We start from the raw sequence: 22058 nt of genomic DNA, 5'->3' as shown, positions 1-22058 counted from the left end.
CGTGTCTTTGAGTGCAGAGTTCTCATCTTTAAGAAAGAAAATATCTTTATTTAAAATAAAGAGATCTTTCTTAAGCTTGTTGTTTTCAGAAGATATAAATTCATGGGATTTTTTAAGTTCCTTGAATTCAATCTTAGTAACTCATGTCTTTCCATAATTTCGATTAAGGATGTAGATAATTCTAAATGAGAAATATCATGAAATACCTCTTTGAAGATTACCTCTTATTCACCTGATTTCGAGCCTGCTTTGCCTTCTGAAGGAATCTCTGCTTCTGAAGTTCCTACGCAAGCCATTAGAGTTATGTTGGCCTGATCTTCTTGAGACTCATCTTCTAAGAAGTCAAAGTCTTCCCAAGTTTCCATCAGCCCTTTCTTCTTGTTTTGGAGAGCTTTCTTCTTGGACTTGTCCTTCTGTAGCTCAGGACAATCGTACTTGAGGTGTCCTGGCTCATTGCATTCATAACAAATGACTTCTTTGCCACTAAACTTCCTTTGGCCAAAAGTAGACTAGAAGCGACCATCACTCCTTCTAGTACTTCTGAACTTGTTACCTTATTTCTCTTCAAGAGACGGTTAACCCTTCTGGACAGCAGAGTCAACTCATCTTCAATTCCGTTAGAATCTTCTTCAAAATCATCGATCTCTTCGGCTTGAAGAGCTTTGGACTTCTCAGAACCTCTAACACATTTGAGTGTGATGGATTTTACCTTCTTCTGAGGTTAATCTTGTTCCAACTCAATTTCATGACTTCTTAGAGAACTAACTAGTTCCTCTATTGGAGTTGGCAATGCATTATTGGCTGAATTGATAGGGGAAACCATGGCTATAGAGGTTGTTTTAGACAAGTATTGGGATAAAATTTGGGTTAAAACATATTTATTAATAGTAGTTAAGGCTCTTTTCAATCCAATTACTGTCTCGAGTTTTATCAAAATTCGTTGGTTAAATTAGCTTAGTAGGATGAAAAGTTTAGACTTTATGATCACTCATATTTATCGGAAAGGCAACATGTGTGTGGATGATCATGCTAGCATTAACTTGAAGAATGGAAGTTCATCTTGGTATGATCATTTGATTGTTATTAGTAGAGAGGTTTTCTTGTGTAACAAGCTTGGATTCCCCAAGCTTATATGGGTTTCCCATAGAGGGGTTTGGTTTTTCCCCCTTCCTTTTTGTATCTTCGTTTTCTTTTCCTTTTCAATACATGGCCTTGGTCCTTGTTTATTAAAAATTAGGGAATTTCTGTTTTTACCCTTAGGGTGTGGCTCACGCCTCTAAAAATTCGAAATTGCCCTCAAATGTTTTTAGATATGCATTTCCGGACGCACCTTAAATCACATTATCCTTCGTAAATTAAGCATTCACCTCATTTTTGTCAAATATTAGTCCAAATATGCATCTTCGAAAACACATGTGAATGCATTTTTAGCTATTTAAACGTCTGTATTTCGGATACTATGAGGTGTATTCAGAGATGCATCTCCTAAATATACCAAATACACATTCGAAGATGCAACTCCGAACTAAAATCAAATATAATAGGGGTAGATCACTCGCTTGCGTTCAATTTTGTAGAAAATTAGTGCGTCCGAAGATGTATTTCTGAACTCTAGGGATATTTTTAAATTTTCGCCAAGGATTTGGTTTATGAAAAGGTATACAAGTGGGAAAAGAAATTCCTAAAAGTTATTGTATACTAATTGTGTGGATAGGTACATTTTTATTGAATTTGTGTAAAATTTTTATAAAAAAAAAACCGATAAATACGAAAAAAACGCATACTTATAAATATTTGTCCAAATTTGAAAAAATTCAAAATTTTAGAGCATGATTATCGGCAATTCTGCTAAGTTTCTACACATTTATCAATATTCTTGTGTCAGAGGCAGTTGGATATTTGAGTTTTTCAAACGTTCCCTAAGTTGCAACACTCATACAGAGAGACACGGTTCTACAAATAAAATGGCTCATATTTATTAATAAAAAAATCATTTTATCAATGAAAAAAATCAAATAACGGTAATATTTGAGAAAAGTTAAAACAATGATTAATTTGATTTTCAAGATATTGATTTCATTTTGGATTTTTTATAGGTTATAATGTGAAATAATATAAAAAATTCAACGGGTCTCATTTAAAAAACTCAAATGAATATGATGAATGTCGGTGCTCTTCCGAATAATCTTATAAACCTCAGTAAGCAAATACTGTAATAAGTTTGACAGATTTACTATTTTTAGTTAAAATAGAATATAGTTATTTCAGCACATGTGTAGGGGTGTCAGCACATGTCTAGGGGTGTGGGGTGTTATTGACTCCAAATAAAACTCTCCAATTATTGACTCCTTATGTTTTCTAATGTAGGTAATCTAGGTCCGGAGTAGGCCCATGTTAGCCCATTGTCCTTTTGCAAGTGCCTCTACAAGCATTGGATAACTGACCTTTTTTGGTAGAAGCAAAATCTATTTAAAATAGGTTGCAAATAAGTCAATTGAACCAAACTTAGAGTAGTGTGTTTGCTAAAAGCAATGCTACAATCAAAAAAACTCCAAACATGGTGTAAAATAAATTCCATCAAAACATAGGCCTGCATATGCTGCAGAAGGAAAGATATTATATACATCTCAGCTGCAGAAAACCAATGTTGACTTGACAATTGACATGGCCTATTTTACATCACCAAGTGAATATGAAAGCCATAATAATACATAGAAAGAATTTGAATCCAATCTAGTTAAAAACATTCATCTATAGAACCAGAAAATGATCACTAATCTATTTTTGGAAATCAGAACAATCCCTTAAGACAACATAGATAACTATTGCCTTGCTTCTGGTTCTTCAGAAGTTGGTTGTGTGGAGTTAACGGCGGTAGGTTCATCGTGCCTATCAATATCTGCGTTCCTTTCTGAAGTGTGTGGCGGCTCGTCAAGAGGTTGGCTCATGGTGAATGTTACAGGTCTCACATGTTTTGTTTCGGACGAGTTTTTTAATGGCAGACGGCATACTGGACAGGTTGATTGTTTCCTCAGCCATATATCAATGCAACAAAGATGAAAAGTGTGTCCGCATTTCGGCATGATCCGTAATATTTCTCTTTCTTTGTAGTCTGCCAAACATATTACACACCTGTAGAAGCAAACTCAGTTATTTATCTATTCATTAGTTCCTTTTTGCATAAAGTTATTAATCTATCACGGCCTGTCTAGATACACAGCTTATTTAAGCGCTTATAACATCATCGCTTATCATATAAAATAATTTTGCATAAGTTATTTCTATAACAAAAGATAAAATAAAGTCAACCTGTTTTCATGTAAACTATACGTTGTTTTCATAAACTATCTTAGAGAACTTATAAAAATAAGCTGAAAATACAGCTCATGAGCAAATCATAAGCCGATTTCATCAGCTCTTCAAAACAGTCTCACAAGTGTTTATGTCAATAGATAAGCTCCTATAAATCAATTCAAATAGGCCCTTAATCTATCATGTATCTGATACAACAACAACAACCAAGTTATATCCCGCAAAAACTATCATGTATCCGATATCAAGGAAAATATGAGAAACTTGTTCTCTATGACTTATAATTAATAAAAAGGACTTAACTGTGTATCTTCAATGCAACTGAAAGCCTCTTGATTGAACTTCAAAGTGGGGATTGCTTCAAGCATAACTGGTTCAGGATCAGGATCATTAACATGATGTTCTGGCTATCAGTAAACAATGAAAAATTAAAAACTAAATCACCAAAACATGGTAACTTACAAAATTACACAAACCCGAAAACAGCTTATTTGGAGCTTAAAAGCAGAAGCTCTTATTGTTTTATGGAAACAGAATGCAGCATTTGCATCAGACTCAGAAATTCAACATACACTTCAAGTATTGGATCAGATTTATATTCTAGAATTCATCATAACCAAAGAAAACTGATATAATAGTATTGAAAAAAAAAAGTTCAATCAAAGAAAAAACAGAAAAAAGAATCCAAAAACACAGAATGAAAAAAAGGATGGATAGTTGGATAGTGAAATTACCTGTTCTATATCATATCTTGATTCAATCTCATACATCATCCTAGATTCAACACCACCTCTAAGTCTACCACAAATGATTCTTGTGCAGACAAAAACAATGAAAGTGGCACTCATGCCAAATCCAATAACAGTTGTCACTAAATTTGTCCCTGAACCCAACATCTCCAACCACAAAAAAAAAAAAATCAACTTTCAACCAAAAAAAAAATTAACCCTTAAAAAAACCCACAAGTCCAAATACACAAAGGGGTTAAATTAAAGAAAAGGAAAACACAAACCCATGTTATAAATATAAAAATTGAAACTTTTTGATGTTAGAGTGAGTATATGAGAAAAGAAAAGAAACCCATATGAATTTATGAAGGAAGATGAGATTGAAGGTGGTGGGGGAACAGAAACAGCCAACTATAGGAGAGAGAAAGAGAGAGCAGTGATAAAAATTGACTCTTTTGATTTTCTCTCACTCTTAGAATATTGCTCGTAGGGTCCACTGTATGAGTCATAGGGTTCCCTCACCATCCGATCCGGATCGAACGGTTTAGATCATTTTTATGTTATAAAAATCAAAATTTGATCGGACGGTCATACATTAACCAAGGTTTTAAATATCTGATGCGGTCATTGTCGTCTAAAAATAGTTTGATATCGTAGATTCGAAAGTTTGAATTTGTGTACCTAATGTTGTCTGTTCAACAGCTAATTCAAACATGTGAATCTGTGTATCTGATGTTTCTGCATAACTATTATATTTAGACGGAGGAAAAACTTACTCCAATTATTTTTTGAGATGTGGAAGAGTTTTCAATTGAACCGTTGAAAGTGGATATTAATTTCGGCGGCAAAAGATCTTAACGGTACAAGAAGTGAATAAGGGGGTTTGGGAAGTAAAAGATTCTTGATTGATTCGCTTCACTCACATGCCTTTCTGTATTGTCAAATTAGGATAAGTATCACATTTCATGTATTTTGCCTATTTCTAGATACCTCATTGGATTTTCTTATCTTATATATAAATCAATAAATATTTGTTTTAAATACTTTTTAAAATCAACAAAATTTAATTGAATACTTGTTTTAAAAAATTTGCTTGGTCAATATGGCAACTTTTAAGCTTTAAAAAAGAAAAACATGATTTTCAATTTTTTTCAATTCTTTAAGTTGTATTTTATAGCATATGCTAGTATTTTATTTAAAGAAATAAGTGCATTCTTCTGGAAAAAGTTGGCATACTTTATCTAGATCTTTGTCTTTTTGGTACCGCACTATCACTCCTCTGTATTTAAGTGGGAAGTGGTATAAGATTTTTTAGTATGTTGAAATTCTACATCAATTCTTTTTGTAAAGGTTTTTAAATTATTATGATTTTTTGAACCAAAAATAATTTATTTGCACATATTTTTTGACAAAACTACAACATGTTTTGAATAAATAATTAATTTAAATATTATATTTTTGAACACTTTATTTTAGTTTTTCATTTTCTTTATCTAATAATTGTAACGTCCGCTCTTAAAATCACAAATTAAAAAATATTAAAATTAAAATATTAAAATTAAAAAATTAAAATGAAAAATTATATTTAAAATTAAAAAATCAAATATGATCCTTAACGTAAATTTAATATTATAGAAAATGAGATATGTATTGATAATGTAAAATTATTTTACAATATCAATCAATTATTACTATGTATTCCGCCACAACAGAGCATATATTTTAAATTATTGGTATGACATGGTTGAATAATTTATTTGTAATGGTTGATAATAAAACTATTTTATATTATGATGCACAATCATTAAATTATGAGTATTAACCATAATTTTAGCTAATTCTACGGCGTGATTGTCCATATGTAGAGTTGTCAAAATCGGCTCGGCCCATCGGGCTGACACATAAGCCCAACAATTTAGCGCGGGTTGGACCACAAAATACCTTAAAATAACACGATTCAGTCTTTTTGGATCAGCCATCGGGCCTATGTTTTCCATGAGTTAGGTCGGGTCGGGCCAAGCGGGCTTCGGGAATATATATTTTCAAGAAGAAAATGTGATCAAGTAAATGGTTGTGAGATGAAGAGAAAATTTGATAAGTGTTAGTGATAATATTAAATTACTTTGTACTTTTACATGGACGATTTTGTGGTATATATATATATATATATATATATATATATATATATATATATATATATATATATATATATATATATATATATATATATATATATATATATATATATATATATATATATATATATTTTAAACATCACTTATACGCTTATGAAGACTCTCTACTTATGTTGTTGCATTTATTCATTGCATCCCTTTTTATAAAATTAAAACTATAATATGAAAATACGGGCCGCACGAGCCTTTGAAAAATGGATCAGGCTCATTTTATGGAACCCATTAAGCAATCGGGTCGAGTTAGTCCATTTAAACATATCGGCCCACCGGGTCAAAGCGGACTGGACCAGTCCGGCCCATTTGACAATTATATCCATATGTATGGTTTTGGAAGTATAGGTAAATAATTTAATTCTTTTATTGTTTACATTTATATAAAAAAGATATAAATGAAAAGAAATAAAATAAAATAAAATAAAATAATAATATAGTAATTTTTTTAAACTAAGATAAAGTCTATATATTTAGTAATTTTTTAAAACAAATTGTCTTGCAAACATAATTGGACTATCGTCCTAAAATATACTATGAATGTATGATGCTCAACGTCATAATAATCAACAACCACGACTAGTCAAAATGGCATCATCATTCACTTATTCATCAAATCATATCATCATTATTCAATTACACAACACCCATACCACACATACTTCACATTCATCATATTACAAATCATCACAACAACAACTCACTACAACAACGAACAATACACACATATAGTTAATTAATCAAGTTCCATATCATTTACGAATCGTCTGCCAAACTCGTCTAAACGTGCTGATTAAATTCTAGAAAATTACTCAAAAATTAGTATAAAATATAAGCTTCCATAATCCGAAACAACTTTTCAAACATATTAATTTTCGTCCCAGTAACCCAAGCTAAGCGACCTGCATCATACCAGTTTGAATCTTTCACTCCAAAACATGTTTTAATCAGTATTTTTCTGCGATTTAAGGCCTATTAACCTAGTTCAAACATGTATTATCCATTACAAACCTCAAAATACAATTGTTCATCACAACCCCCAAGAATCAATATTAAAACTCTAGACCTTCAAATCCATATAATGGTGGATTTGACTCTAGATCATGTTATTACTCATCAATTCATCAATCATCAACATCATATATCATATTAACAACACAATTCAGATATCAATCACCATAGTTCATCATAATCATCAAATTCATCACAAAACCCAAAACACAAACCTAACCTACAATTATCTAAACCTTATATCAATTATAAGAATTATGATAACTCCCCTTACCTTAGATTATTGGCTAACTTGATTATCTTCCCACGTTTCTACGGTTGTTTCTTCTTTTTCCGCTTCTTGCTCTCTCTCTCTCTCTATCTCTATCTCTATCTCTCTCTCTCTCTTTCACGCTTCTTCCGAATATTCACGATTGCAAGGAATGAATATTTCCTTCTTTTTACTTAGTTAGCCTTGGGACCCCTAACATGATCTTCTTATTATGCCCTCACTTAGTCCACCTCACACTATCACCTTTATTTTATTTAATTAAATAATAAAGCTAATTATTAATTCTAAAACAATCGCATGATCTCACAATCATGTCATAATACTCATAAAAATCAACATATTCATACTAAATCAATTAAATAATAGATTAAATAATCAAATCTAATTTTCGGGACGTTACAGTTAGCACTTCTCCAAGGATCATCACAATTGCAAACTAATAGTGTTAACCATATCACCTCCAAATCTGGTGTAGGCATAAGTATCATTTGCATCATTCCTTCTATGACTATTTCTTACACTTTTATTCTAGATATTGGTACAACAGATCATGTATGATACACCATAAAACATTTTTCAATGCTTGAGGAGAATTAGACCTATAACCATCAAATTTCCCAATGGTGATTTAGTAACAACTTGTTTTACAGGCACCATCACTTTTGATCATTCATTCTACATCACAGATGTATTGTACATGCCTAACTTTGCCTTTAACCTTATTTGTGTTTCAAAACTTACCAAAACACTTAATTGTCAATTGATTTTTAATGATGTTGATTGTATGATACAATATATGTGCTCCAAGAGGATGATTGGCACAACTAAATTGAATGGTGGATTGTATCTCCTAACATTTCCTTTAGTTATATTGCACCATAAACCTCTAACACATCTCATTAATGTCATACAACCTCCCCCACACACACTAGATACCTCAAATGATTGTAATCTTTGGCATTTAAGATTTGGCCATACCTCTAATGCAAAATTACTTGAAATCAATAAAAGTTATCCTTTTATCAAAGTTGTTAATTGATCTATTCCTTGTGATATATGTTTTTAACCAAAACAAAAGAGGTTGCCTTTTCATAACAATTCTCATTTTTCCAATCATGCATTTGATCTATCTTACATAGTCATTTGGGTTTCATTATCCACACCATCTATGATGGGATACAGATATTTCTTGACAGTAGTAAATGACAAGAGTAGATTTACATGAATTTTTCTTATGAGATTGAAGTTTGAAACATCATTTCTTATTGATTCATTTATGTCTATGGTCAATACTCAGTTTGATTCATTTGTGTCTATGGATACATTTTCTTGATCTAGGACCTGGCTTCTTCCTATTAGACTTAAGAGTGGAAGCAAAGCATAGGGATCCAAACACATTTAGTACGGATATGTCAGGTAGCTTGTTGTGCAGAATTTGATAAGGTGATTTATGCTCTAAAAAGGTGTAGGTAACCTATTGATAATGTGGACAGCATGATTGACAACCTGTACCCAAACAATATGAGGTAGATGAGCTTGGTAAAGAATGGCCCTAGTTATACCAATAATTTGTTGGTGCTTCCTCTTAATAATGTCATTTTGTTGAGGAGTTCCAACACATGATGTTTGGTGAATTATGTCTGAATTGCTTTAGAAATTTTTAAGCCTGAATTGCTTTAGAAATGTTTGGTGAAAAGCCTTTGAGCCTAGTTGGGAGATCGTTGTACCTCACTCATTCTAAACCAATTTCTAGCTGCCCCTACTGACAAGCATATGTTGACAAGTCTTCATGTGCTAAGATATCTCAAAAATAATCCAGACCAAGGAATTTTTTCCAACACATCATCCAAAGTATGCCTCAAAGGCTTCTCTGATTCTGATTGGGGGTGTTTCCCGATACTAGAAGATCAACAACATGAATTTGTTTTTTCCTTGGAAAATCGCTTGTAAGCTGGAAGAGGGGAAGCAGGTTGTAGTATCTATATCATCCTCGGAGGCAGAATATAGAGCATTACCTCAAGCAACTTGTGAAGGACAATGGCTCATCTACCTACTCAAGGATTTTCATATACATCATGATATGCTAATCATCAGCTATTGTGATGATGCATCTACTCTACACATTGCTGCCAACTCAGTATTCCATGAAAGGACCAAACATATTGAGCTAGAGGGTCATGTTATTAAAGATAAAGTGTTGACATGTGTTGTCCATCTAATGCATGTGATTTTAAAGGAGCAAGTAGCTGACATTCTCACAAAGTTAGTACATCTAGGACCATTCCACAATCTACATAACAAGCTAGGAATGATTAACATCCATTCTAACTTGAGGGGTTGTTGAATGTAACGAGGGAGAAGAATAGTTAGAATTTCTTAACTAATTCTAATTGTTTTTTGTTTTGACAGTTAAAATTCAGTTATTCAAAACTATAATTAGTTTTGTGAGTAATAGAAACTTTTTTTTTTGTTTTTTTTTTCTCTTCTAAGGATAATTCATGTTAGAGTGAGTCTTAACAATTATTGATTTGTGTTGCTTAATTTTAATGATGGTTCAAATAATAAAATCTTTATATTACAAGTAAAAATCCGTGTTTTTTGAGAGACACTTTTTAAATTTGTGCTATATGAAAAAAGACAAAATGGATATTAACATTTTTAAATGGTTGAATAAATTGTTCTTTCAAATTATTATTTTTTTAAGTAAAATCATCAATTTTTTTAAAGTTACTTTTTTTTATCTGAAAAATAAATAAATATGTTACTTTTTGTGTGTAGGATAAGAATAGTACTACATCGAATATGGTGCATGTGTATCTCACATTTAGGGAAATAGTGATAAATTAATTATTAAGGACATACCAAGCTCAAAAAGTCAAGACAGGATATTTATTCTAATCTCAGATTTAGATTTAGAATATAATGCATCTATTTTCAAAATAAGATTAATTTGGCTTACTTGCCACTTAGATTTAGAATATATAAGTCAAGAAAGTGACAAGATTGGAATACTTGGAGTCGAGACAAGGTACTTATTCCAATCTATGATTTAATTAATTTAGTTGTTTAACTTAAAATAAATTAGGTTTTTCTCTTTTAGATCTCTATAATACATCCGATGTCTTGCCATTATTGGATAAACGTGATTTATAAATCTAATGTTTTAAGATTTCCGATAAAAATAAAATATTTATTTATTTTATGGTTCTATTACTATATGTGTTGGTCAGTGCAACATGTGGCTTTTGATCATGAATCACGTGACATGAAAAAATATGTTAGGAAGAAAAAGAAGAAATGTTACTAGCCATTAAAGGGAAAGGATCAATTTTACATTGTTGGTATAGTTAATTTGTTTTTTTAGTACATATTTAATTTACTATTTATGAAGAGGAAGAATTGGTTCAAAGTGGAGATATTATATTGAAAAATTCACATCAAACCTATATAACTGTTGAAATAAAATTACATAATTTTCAGTCCTAGTGCCATAGTCAACTATGAATATAATTTTCTTATAAACAAATTTATATAATTTTGTAAAAGATATCCACTTCCGATGTAAGAAACTATTGGAACCACTTAGGAATTTTTAAAACTTCTTTCTAAATAATATAGTCAATTGCAACTTGTAATAGAAAAACTATATAAAGATGTTTCTCATCTCATCCAGACAGAAAATAAAGACAATCTTATTATGTTTTTTGTATAAACGGTTATGTTGTGAGTTAGAAAAGTTTAAAGTAGGATATAGTTATTGATTCTACAATCGTGATAGAGTATATTATTGCCTCAAATGATGCAAATAAAGTTGTTTGAATCAGGAAGTTCATTAATGAATTTGTCATAACATGTAGCATTATAGATCTCATTGATCTCTATTGTGATAACAATTATGCCATCACACAAGTTAAGAAGTCTATATCTCACCAACGATCCAACCACATATTCAAGCGCTATCACATCCTTCGAGAGATAATAGATAGATGATATGCGAAGATATGCAGAGTATAACTCATCTGAATCTTTATCTCACACGGTTAAGTGTATGAAACCAGAACCGAAGCTCTGATGTCAATTGAAGGTGCGAGAAACACAAGAAAGGGGGTTTGAATTAGGTTGCACCAAATATAATCTTTTTGCAACTCAAAACACAAAGTTAACAAGTGAATAAAAATAAATGACACAGTTATTTTTATCCTGGTTCGTTATTAACGAAGTTGCTTTAGTCCACCCACCAAGGTGATTTCTCCTTATTAACAGAGACCTAATCCACTATAATCCAACAATTACAGAAGACCACAATAAGTTTATGATCAACCTTGCTGAAAACCACCAAAAAGTTTAGCAAATCCTTATCGTGAAACCACTATGACCGCAGTCAAAGTCTTCTTGAGAATTCTGACTATCACTTTGTCCCCCAAGGCATCTATCAACAAACGTTGATTACATGTGTGTGTGTGTAAAGATGCTTCTAATAAGCAGATTACACAGTGTTTAAGTACAACAATACAAAAGTGTTGAAAGCAAGAAAGAAACAAAAGCTCCTTGCTAAAATACAAAATTATACAAAGAATATCTCAACATAGTTTCTGCATCACTTTGGTGTAATTTTGTAGAACTGATTAGTTGCATTCAAATTCTTCCAATGACTTACTTCATAGAGAAGGATAGATTCGTTGGAGGGTAGAATAGGAAATACAAATACAGTTGTAAAGTCTCTAACAGTCATGGTGGAAATGGTAGATAACAAGTACAGATAGCATTGTCCTTACGCCTCCTATAAGAGTAAAGGTCACAGTTTACGTTAGTACTTTTATGCTCACCATCACACGCAAGTCGTTCTTGATCTTCTACGTCTTCAGAGGCTTCAGATGTAAGTTGATTGAAGCATGTTGTAGAAGGATCAGAACTTGAGTCTTCCAAACCTAAGTCTTTGAATCTTCAAAACCTGTTCAACAGAACCTTGTCCTTAGAGTCTTCAACACTTGGTCTTCAAAAGAGATGTCTTCAGGACTTGTTCAGTAGAACCTTGTCTTCAGAATCTTCATAACATGGGACACAGAATCAAAGCTTTAGAAGGCCTACAAAGCTTCCTTGCAAAGTCACGATCATAAGCTCTTGTACTAACGTTCCTTAGAACCGTTGCAGAAGTAGCATTCCAAAATCTTTAGTTCCATTGAAACACAACACAGGTATTCTTCTAGAGTGTTTAGTTCAGAACCTGATGACATCACACGCCTTCTTACCAGAGTCAGAACCTGCAACTCAAAAGTCATCTAGAAAGAAACCGTTAGTGTATACAATTGTTATTTAAGATAACATGTAAAATTATCATTAAAACTTAATGCCAGATGCAGAACCAATCTTGTTCTTACAATTGATTATGATGATATTTTTTCACCGGTCGTCAAACATACTTCTATCAAGGAAGCATTATCCTTTGTATCCAGCCGAGACATACATTTAGAGCAGGATGATGTAAACACAACATTTCTTCATGATAATTTAGATGAATAAATTTACATGGAACAGTCAGAGAGGATTAGTGTAAATGGACATGGTAGACTAGTTTGTAAATTAAAGAGGTATTTATATGGTTTAAAGTAGTCTCCAAGGCAATGGTACTAGCACATTGATTCATGCATGTTTAAGATTGGATACATAAGGTGTGAGTATGACTGTTGTGTTTATTGTAGGAGCCTTAATGATGGATCTTTTTAATGAACTAAAAATCATGTTGGGATATGATTTTGACATGAAAGACTTAGGTAATGCAAAGAAGATTATTGGTATGGAAATTCAAAGGGATAGGAGTGCTATAAAATTATGGCTCTCTCATAAATGCTATGTTGAAAAGGTGCTAGATAAGTTTGAGATAAGTACAGGCCCGGCCCAAGGGGTAGGCCACCTAGGCTACTGCCTTGGGCCTCTAATTTTTTTTGCTTTTCAGTACATTAGTATTAGTAGTAAGTTATTAGTATTAAGTCATTAAGTTGTGTTATATTAGGAATACGTTACATTATTTATATTACCTATAAGAAAACATATGGGTAGTTTAATTTAATATTTGCATTTGTAATGGAAGAGCTCAAAGTGTTAGACATATTATTTTGATTATTTAAATCAACTATTATTAATAACAACAATAATATAAGCACCATAAATTTAATTTATACTCCTTTTTATATATTATAAATATGAATATACTTTTGATTGTAAAAAAATTAATCAATTTTATTTTACCATTTTATGTTATAAATCCTCAATAATAATAATAATAATTGTTATATTAAAATTAATAATTTTTTATTTTAAACTTGTATAAATAAACTTATTATCTATCGAAAAAACATATTAAATAAAGTCAATTAAAAAATTTAATAAATATTTTTAAGTTTTAAAAGATTAAAAAATAAATTTAAATATTTTATAGTTGATTTTATTCAAAATCCGCCTTAGGCCTCGATATGTCTCGGGCCGGCCCTGGATAAGTAATTCAAATTCTATGAGCACTCCACTGGAGAATCACTTTAAACTCTCATTGGATTAGTGTCCAAATACATATGCAGAAGCTAAGTATATGGTTCTTTATGGCAGTGTTGTTAGTTGTTTAATATATTTTACAATTTGCACTATACCAGATTTGGCACAAGTTGTAAGTCAAGTTTGTAAGTTTATGTCCAAACCAAGAAAGCATCATTGGTGTTGGACATGTGATTCACACACAACAGGGGGTGAATTGTGTGATCCAGAAAAATTGGTTTTGAAAAACTTTTCATATTAAAATCAAATTTTAAAATCATTTTATAAAAGTTTTAAATATTAAGCAGCAGAAAGTAAAATTCCAGAATATAAATTATGGAAAGTAAATAGTATAGGAAAAAGAGAGAACACTGAGAATTATAGAGGTTCTCTCTAAATAAAAAGACTTACTCCTCTCCCTAAAAATTGATCTTAAGAGTATTCAGTAAACGTTGAGAGATTTTAGTAGGTAATACACATGAACCCCCTTACACAAGGAAAATGATTTACTCCCAACCAAAAACTAAGTCTAGGAATTTAGTAGTTGAGTCGTTTCTTAGAAACAGCGGATCGAAGCGGTTAGTCCTCTTTCCACGCAGTAGATCAAAGCGGTTAATGTTTTTCCACGATAATCTTGGAGCGATTATTCTTCAAGCTTTTAAACAAACTTTGCGAACTTTTATCGCGGGTTGAGCCTATGAACCTTAAACCTTGGTTTTATCATGGGATAACCAACAATCTGTGAAATTTTAATTTCGGACTAATCTCGAACCTATCAATATTTTAATATCGGACTAAGCTTGAACCTAATGTTGGTTTTATACCAAGCTAACCAAGTACCTATGAGAGATTTTATCACGGGTTGATCTCGAACCTAAACAAAGCTGAATCACACAATCCCCAAACCAAATCTTTTTACGAATTTAGCTTCTAACCCAAAAATAATTCCTAAATGAATAATATTCAACCAAGGTGTATACAAAAGATTTCCTTGGTGAATTTTACAATTCTACCCTTTTATAGTTACAACTTATCCTCACTCACAAAAAAGCTTTCTCGAAGAAGCGCTTCGGCTAAAACATTTACGAGAGAAAGTAAAAGAAAATTTTAGAGAGATCGAGTGAAAGTGAGAAGTGTTAAAACACGGTTCTAGATGATTTAAATGAGAGAGTGGACCTTTAGTTATATTCTAGAGGGTTAGCACAAAAAAGAAATTAATCGTATTGCTTTTCAATACTTCCTAATTGATTAACACCTAATGCCAATTGATTATATACCCTAAATAAAATCAACTGTAAGTTCAAAATAGGAAAGAGAATATACTTAGTCATTGTACATCATTAAGTTGATGTTCTAATCACGTGGAGCTTAATTTTGAACTGGGCCAACCATTTAGGTAAATGTATTAATCAATTGGCAAAGACAAAACTTTTCCTAGAGCTATTATGACAGCTCCTAATTCATTTGGCACAATTTCAAGATATTTTTGAAGATATTTTTGAAGATATTTTCTTGAGAAAAATCAGTTTAAAAAGTGTTTTAGTGTGTGTGTGTGTGTGATTTATTCATGCACTTTTACGAGAACGCCCTAATGATTTACAAAGCATTAACTTAGACTAATTAAAGTAGGACTTTATTCTAATTCATAACTTCGTCAAATGCTTTCTTTTGTAGACACTTGAGTTCTCTTGAGATGAAGCTTGAGTTTGAAATGTGTATGATTGCCATCATCGGATAGTCAAGCCCATAACACCCTAATACTTAGGTTTGCATCTTTATCCGTTTATGCTTGACTTGTCAGTAGATATTAGTTATCATTATCAAAAGTTGTTGTCCTTGTTAAAAACATGTCACCTGCAAAACAATGTTCTACAATTGGGAGGCAGTTAAGTGGAATTTTAGGTACTTGAAAGGGATTAGGAGTTATGGTATTATGTCTAGTAGTGAACATGGTGATCCTTCAATTGTAGGATATGATGATTCAGACTATGTTGGTTGTATGGAGGATATGAGTTATACATTAGAGTATGTCTTTACTTTAGTAGAAGGACCTATTTGTTAAAAATAATATGTTCAACACATAGTGGCCATGTCAAAAATTGATGCAAAGAACATGGCAGTAGGTGAAGCTGCCAAAGAAGCCTTATGATTTACATGATTGGTGATAGAATTGAGTGTTAAGCAAGGTGAAGTTCGGTTGCATTGTGATAGTCAGAGTGTCATTTTTTTAGCAAACAATTAGGTGTATCATGCCAAGACGAAGCATATTGATGTGAGATTTCTTAAGATCAAAGAATTACTTGCATCCAGACAGATATTACTTAGAAATGATCATACTTTAGGAAATGCAGTTGATATGTTGACTAGTCAGTCTTCAATAGCAAGTTCAGACATTGCTTGGACTTGTTACATGTTTCTCATTTTTAAGCAGGAGCTCTACAGTTTGCGAGATGAATTGTCATGCAGAAAGTCTTCATAGGGGTTTAATATTTGTCAAGGTGGAGAATGCTGAGTATGATTTTTATTGTTGGGATTATTATAGATTGTTGGGTATAACTCATGTTGTCGAGATTATTATGTGTTATATAGTATAACTTATATTCTTGAGATTATAATGGATTGTTGAGTATAGTTCATAATGTTGAGTTAATTATGGGTAGAGATAATTGTTTGTTGAGAGTAATTGAGGATTATAGTTTGGGTATTAAACCCTAGTATTATACCTATGACTTGTAACAATGAAATCCTAATCATTTCATAAGAAATAAAGGGAATTATAGCTTCTCTATAGTCGCAAAGGTAGACACCATTGATCGAACTGCATTAACAAAGATCTACTGAGTTTATTCTCTTTTACTTTCGTTTATCTTTAACTTTTTATATTGGTTGATGTTCTAATAATATATCTATTAAAAGAAATGACAACTTAAAAGCCCACAAAGATACATAACAGTACAATCAATTAGCACAAGATATATCAAGCTGATACCGCTTAAAACAAAAAAGAAAACAAACAGAGTAAACAAAAAAACAACAAGAAAGAGCAAACAAAAAACAACAAGAAAAACCTCAAATACATTTGATAAACCAGCAAATAATCAGACAACAGAAAAGAGAAAAAAATCAAAGTAATAAAAACCTCACTCATACTAGAAGAAACTCAAGTTAGATCTCAACTCATTGAAAACACAGTCCATTAAACATGAAAAACACTTTGCTACAAGAATAATTTTATCAAATACAATTAAAAAAAATTATTTTGAGTAAAAGGTTATAAAAAAACATATAAAGATTAACATCATTTAGTAATAAAAACATTTTTATGGTGAGAAACAAGATCCAATTAGCCAAATTCATAATATCAATCTTAATCAATGCTATCAACATCTGTTTCAGTCAAGGAAGCAAACCATGTGTACTAAATATTCACCTGTAATTAATCAATTGATCTTGTCAAGTACTAAACAAACATCAAATCTTGGTGAAACAAAACACACATGAAAAGTCTCCATTTCATAACTGTTTCATCTCAATTATTATTTCACTGTACAGCTTTTCGGATTTATGCTGGTTATTTCCTAATGCAATCAATTTATTCCAATGGAAAATAAAACACACCCATGTGATCATGATGTTGCATAAGCAATTAATTAAGGTGTGAGTAAAAAATATAGTTACATGAACTATGTCGCACATTCAGATAAATGAAAGTCTAAAGAAATTTATTTGATTATTCGGATAAATAAATAGTAGTAAAATTGCACATTCCAGTGTGAACTTGATGCATTTTTTAATGGTGAACTCGATGAAACTGTGCATATGACACAACCACCTGGATTTGAAAACATCAGCAAAACCTTGATTTGCAAGTTGCATAAAGCTCTCTATGACCTCAAACACGCGCTTAGGGCTTAGTTTGAAAATTTTCAAGGTCAACTACTCAAGTTTGGGTTCCAAGCTAGTAAATGTGACATTTCTCTTTATTTTCACACATCAAAACACTCACATATACATGTTAGTATATGTAGATGACATAATTGTCACAAGAAACAATTCCTCTAATTCAACAGATGGTCACCCAATTGAACTTTGTCTTCTCTCGAAACGAACTTGATAATCTTGACTATTTTTTGGGCATAGATGTTAAGTCCTGACCGAGCATCCTTTACTCTTAACTCAAGGCAAATACATTAGAGACTTACCTGTTAAAATCAAGCTACAATAAGCAAAACATATGCCTTCCCTATGGTGGCTCGTTTCAAATTCTTCAAAGATGGTCCTAACAAGTTTGCAGATACTACCCTATACAAATCCATTGTGGGTGCTCTTCAGTATTGATAACACGATTTTATATCGTATATTTAGCTTAAAATCCATAGATATTTATAGCATTTTCCGTTTATTATGTTAATTTATTATGATATTACGCGTGTATTTGCTTTGTTTCAGGTTTTACACTCTTATTATGCCGAATTGTGAAAAAGAGAAGAAATGGAGCCAAAACGACCCTTATCTATGCCTAAAAGACGTAAATTGGGTGCTGAAGTAAAAAGGGAGTGCAATTAAGGGCCAAGTGTGCTGAAAGAGACCCAAAGACCCAATGAAGCAATCCAGCCCACGAAGGAAAGCAGCCCAAGCCACACAAGTAAGCAGAGACGCACGTCTCTGCCACCTCAGCAAAAGGGAGACGCACGTCTCCACCTCCCTAAAGACTCTCCACTTGAGACGCACGTCTCAAGTCTTCCTGAAGAAACGGAGACGCACGTCTCCACGTCCCAGTCTGCAGAATCTCCTCTTTTCACGCAAAGCAACTGCAAAGCTTCCCCTATAAATAGAGCCAGCCACTTCACTTCAATCTGTCCGATTTCCTGCCAACGAAGTGGTGCCGAAATTGTACCGCGAACTGCTTTTCTTTATTCTGCTTTCATTCAACCGTTTATTTTCTCACAACGATTTCTACACTGGAAATTGTTGTGAACTTTTCGTAGATCTAGCCTTACGTTAGATTTATCGTTTTATTTCCTTGTTTTTATTTCCTGCCATTTAAATTCCGAAGAACGATCCAGCCAACCTGTGGTGGAAGTTCGAGTACTTCAAGATTCAATTCAATTCAGATTTATTTAATTCAGGTTTTTTATTTACCGCCTTATTCATATTTGTTTGCACGATATATTATATGCCTTTTAATATGCTTATTATTATGAACCGAACCGATTTATGCATGTTTAATCGTATTAATATGTCTGGCTAAATTACTAAAGGTGTCGGTATGTAAAGTAAGTTAACCGTAGGGATCCGAAATAAATTGGCTTAATCATGTTTTATTAATTATCACTTATTTTTTGTTTGTATGTCTAATTTAATTAGTAAGTCTTAAAACCAATAGAGCGAAAGTTTGAGGGGTTAGGACGGTCAAAGGTTAAAATCAATAGAGCGAAAGTTTGAGGTCTTTAACCAGATAGTAGGCATAGGACATTAGTTTTAAGGATGGCGAAAGCGTATTAAAACTGATTGGAACTTATTTATTTTCAAAAATTGTTTTTACACTCGAGCGGGATGGCGAAAGCGTACGTTAGGGTTATTAGCTTGCTCCGAGTCAACAGAGCGAAAGTTTGAGATTAGGAGATTTAAATAGATAACAACCTCGTAAAATAGGCATTTTATTAAGTACATTGTTTCCAAAAAGCTCTTCTAAAATCTGATGGGATGGCGAAAGCGTACATTAGGATTAGGATAGTAGTCTGAATCAATAGAGCGAAAGTTTGAGACGAGGATTTTTAATCAATGGAATTAGTAAAGATTTTTTATTTTAATTATGCAAAAGCCTATGGACCTTCGGATTACCTTTAGTTAAACGAAATACATACTGATACCTGTCTTTTATTATTATTCTTTATTTTCTCACAATCACTTTCCTTAGGAACAATCGAAATTTTATTACTCCTAGCTTTACATAGTAACCTTAGATAACGGTAGATCGATTCATAGTCCCTGTGGATTCGATATCTTTTAAAACTACACGACACGACTGTGCACTTGCAGTTACCAGATTTATAAACACGTAAAGTCGCGATCAAGTTTTTGGCGCCGTTGCCGGGGACTATTTAAGTCGATATCGTAACTCACTGTTACACCGTAGAGACTAGGACAATTCTTCCCTTTCTTTTTGAACGATTGTATGCCAAATACTCGTTAACAAGGAGGAGATTTAATACAACGAATTAACGAGATCGAACGTTTCATTAACGTCAAACGACGAGCTCGCAATCTTCCCGAAGTAGCAGAAATTCCGATTAATCAGGAATTGATTTTTACTGATCAAATTAATCAAATCACCCCGACGTTAGAGATGGTTGCTATTCGTCCTCTTAGAGACTATGCCGCTCCTTCGCGCGCTGAACCGCATTCAAGTATCGCACCACCTGCGATTGAGGCAAACAATTTCGAACTGAAACCTTCGCTGGTCCAAGCTGTTCAACAGAATCAATTCTCTGGAAGCCCTGTAGACGACCCCAATCTCCATTTATCTGTGTTCGTGCAATACGCCGACACTATCAAAGCCAACAACGTTAGTTCCGAAGCTATTCGATTACGCCTTTTCCCTTTCTCTTTGAGAGATAGAGCGAGAGCGTGGCTTCAATCCATGCCTTCCAATTCCATAACTACGTGGGACGAATTGAAGAGAGTATTCTTAGCGAGATACTTTCCGCCTAGCAAAACTGCTATGCTTAGAGGTCAAATCAACGGATTTACCCAGAAAGATAACGAATCACTCTTCGAAGCTTGGGAACGTTACAAGGACATGCTTAGAATATGCCCTCATCATGGACTCGAACCATGGCTGATCATCCATACTTTCTATGGTGGTCTCTTATATAACACTAAAATGACTATAGATGCCGCTGCTGGCGGAGCATTAATGGACAAACCCCATGATGAAGCATACAAACTCATAGAGAACATGGCACAAAACCATTACCAATGGGGTGGAGAACGAGCCGCTCTAGAGAAAGCCCAAACCAAAGGAGGAATGTACGAAATAAGTGGTATAGACCGCGTTAACGCTAAAGTAGACGCTTTAACTCAGAAGATCGAAAACTTAACCATCACTCCTTCAGCCACCGCTGCCGCTGTAACACCTAACTGCGAGATTTGTGGATTGACTGGACATGTAGTCGCTGAATGCCAACTCTTGACTGGAGTCCCATCTGATCAAGTAAATTATGCTCAAGGAAACCCTTATTCTAACACGTACAACCCTGGATGGAAAAACCACCCGAACTTTTCTTATAAGAACAACAATGCGTTGTACGCGCCTGGACAAGCACCTGCTGTACCACCTGGCTACCAAAAAGCGCCTGTAGCTGCTCAAAACACCCCTAGGAAGTCAAATCTAGAAATCATGATGGAGAACTTCATAGCTTCCCAACAACAAACCAATAAGGACTTCCTGAATCAAAACATCCACAATAGCGAGCAACTAAAATAATTATCGAACAAAGTAGATGCTTTAGCTACGCATAACAAAATGTTAGAAACTCAAATCTCACAAGTAGCTCAACAACAAGCACCTACTGCTGCCCCTGCTGGCACATTTCCTGCTCAACCTCAACCCAATCCTAAAGGACATGCGAACGCGATAACACTACGAAGTGGAACGAATTACGATGGACCCATAGATCCTAGAACTCAAAACGTACCCATGTCACAACAAGAGCCAAAGGAAACCCAAAAGAAAACAACTGACGAACAAACTGCTAAGACTGATGAGAATAATAACGAAGTGGAACCCGAAAAAGAGAAACCTTATGTTCCACCACCACCTTATAAGCCACCAATTCCTTACCCTCAGAGATTAGCTAAATCAAAAACCGAAGCGCAATTTAAAAGATTTGTAGAACTTCTGAAGCAATTAAACATAACCATACCATTCACAGAAGCCATAACTGAAATGCCTTCGTACGCTAAGTTCTTGAAAGAAATCTTATCAAACAAAAAGAAACTCGAGGATAACGAAACTATAAC

General features: G+C 33.0%; 1 protein-coding gene and 1 non-coding gene across 2 annotated transcripts; both read right to left on the bottom strand.

The window, feature by feature from the left end:
* Positions 1 to 2539: 2539 nt before the first annotated feature.
* Positions 2540 to 4469, bottom strand: LOC131612073 (RING-H2 finger protein ATL5-like). The gene is made up of 3 exons (XM_058883888.1): positions 4047 to 4469; positions 3616 to 3719; positions 2540 to 3132 (listed from the first exon to the last, which is right to left on the bottom strand). The coding sequence occupies exons 1-3, from the start codon at positions 4206 to 4208 to the stop codon at positions 2823 to 2825; spliced, it is 576 nt and encodes a 191-aa protein (XP_058739871.1). The 5' UTR covers positions 4209 to 4469; the 3' UTR covers positions 2540 to 2822.
* Positions 4470 to 20757: 16288 nt separating this feature from the next.
* On the bottom strand, positions 20758 to 20864 carry LOC131615308 (small nucleolar RNA R71). Its single transcript, XR_009287730.1, has one exon. It is a non-coding gene; the product is annotated as a small nucleolar RNA R71 (small nucleolar RNA).
* Between the last annotated feature and the right edge of the window lie 1194 nt (positions 20865 to 22058).

Source organism: Vicia villosa, linkage group LG6 (genome assembly GCF_029867415.1).
Source record: "Vicia villosa cultivar HV-30 ecotype Madison, WI linkage group LG6, Vvil1.0, whole genome shotgun sequence".
Taxonomy (NCBI): Eukaryota; Viridiplantae; Streptophyta; class Magnoliopsida; order Fabales; family Fabaceae; genus Vicia; species Vicia villosa.
The sequence above is the reverse complement of the archived record's forward strand: the minus strand, read 5'-3'. Positions and strand labels throughout refer to the sequence as shown.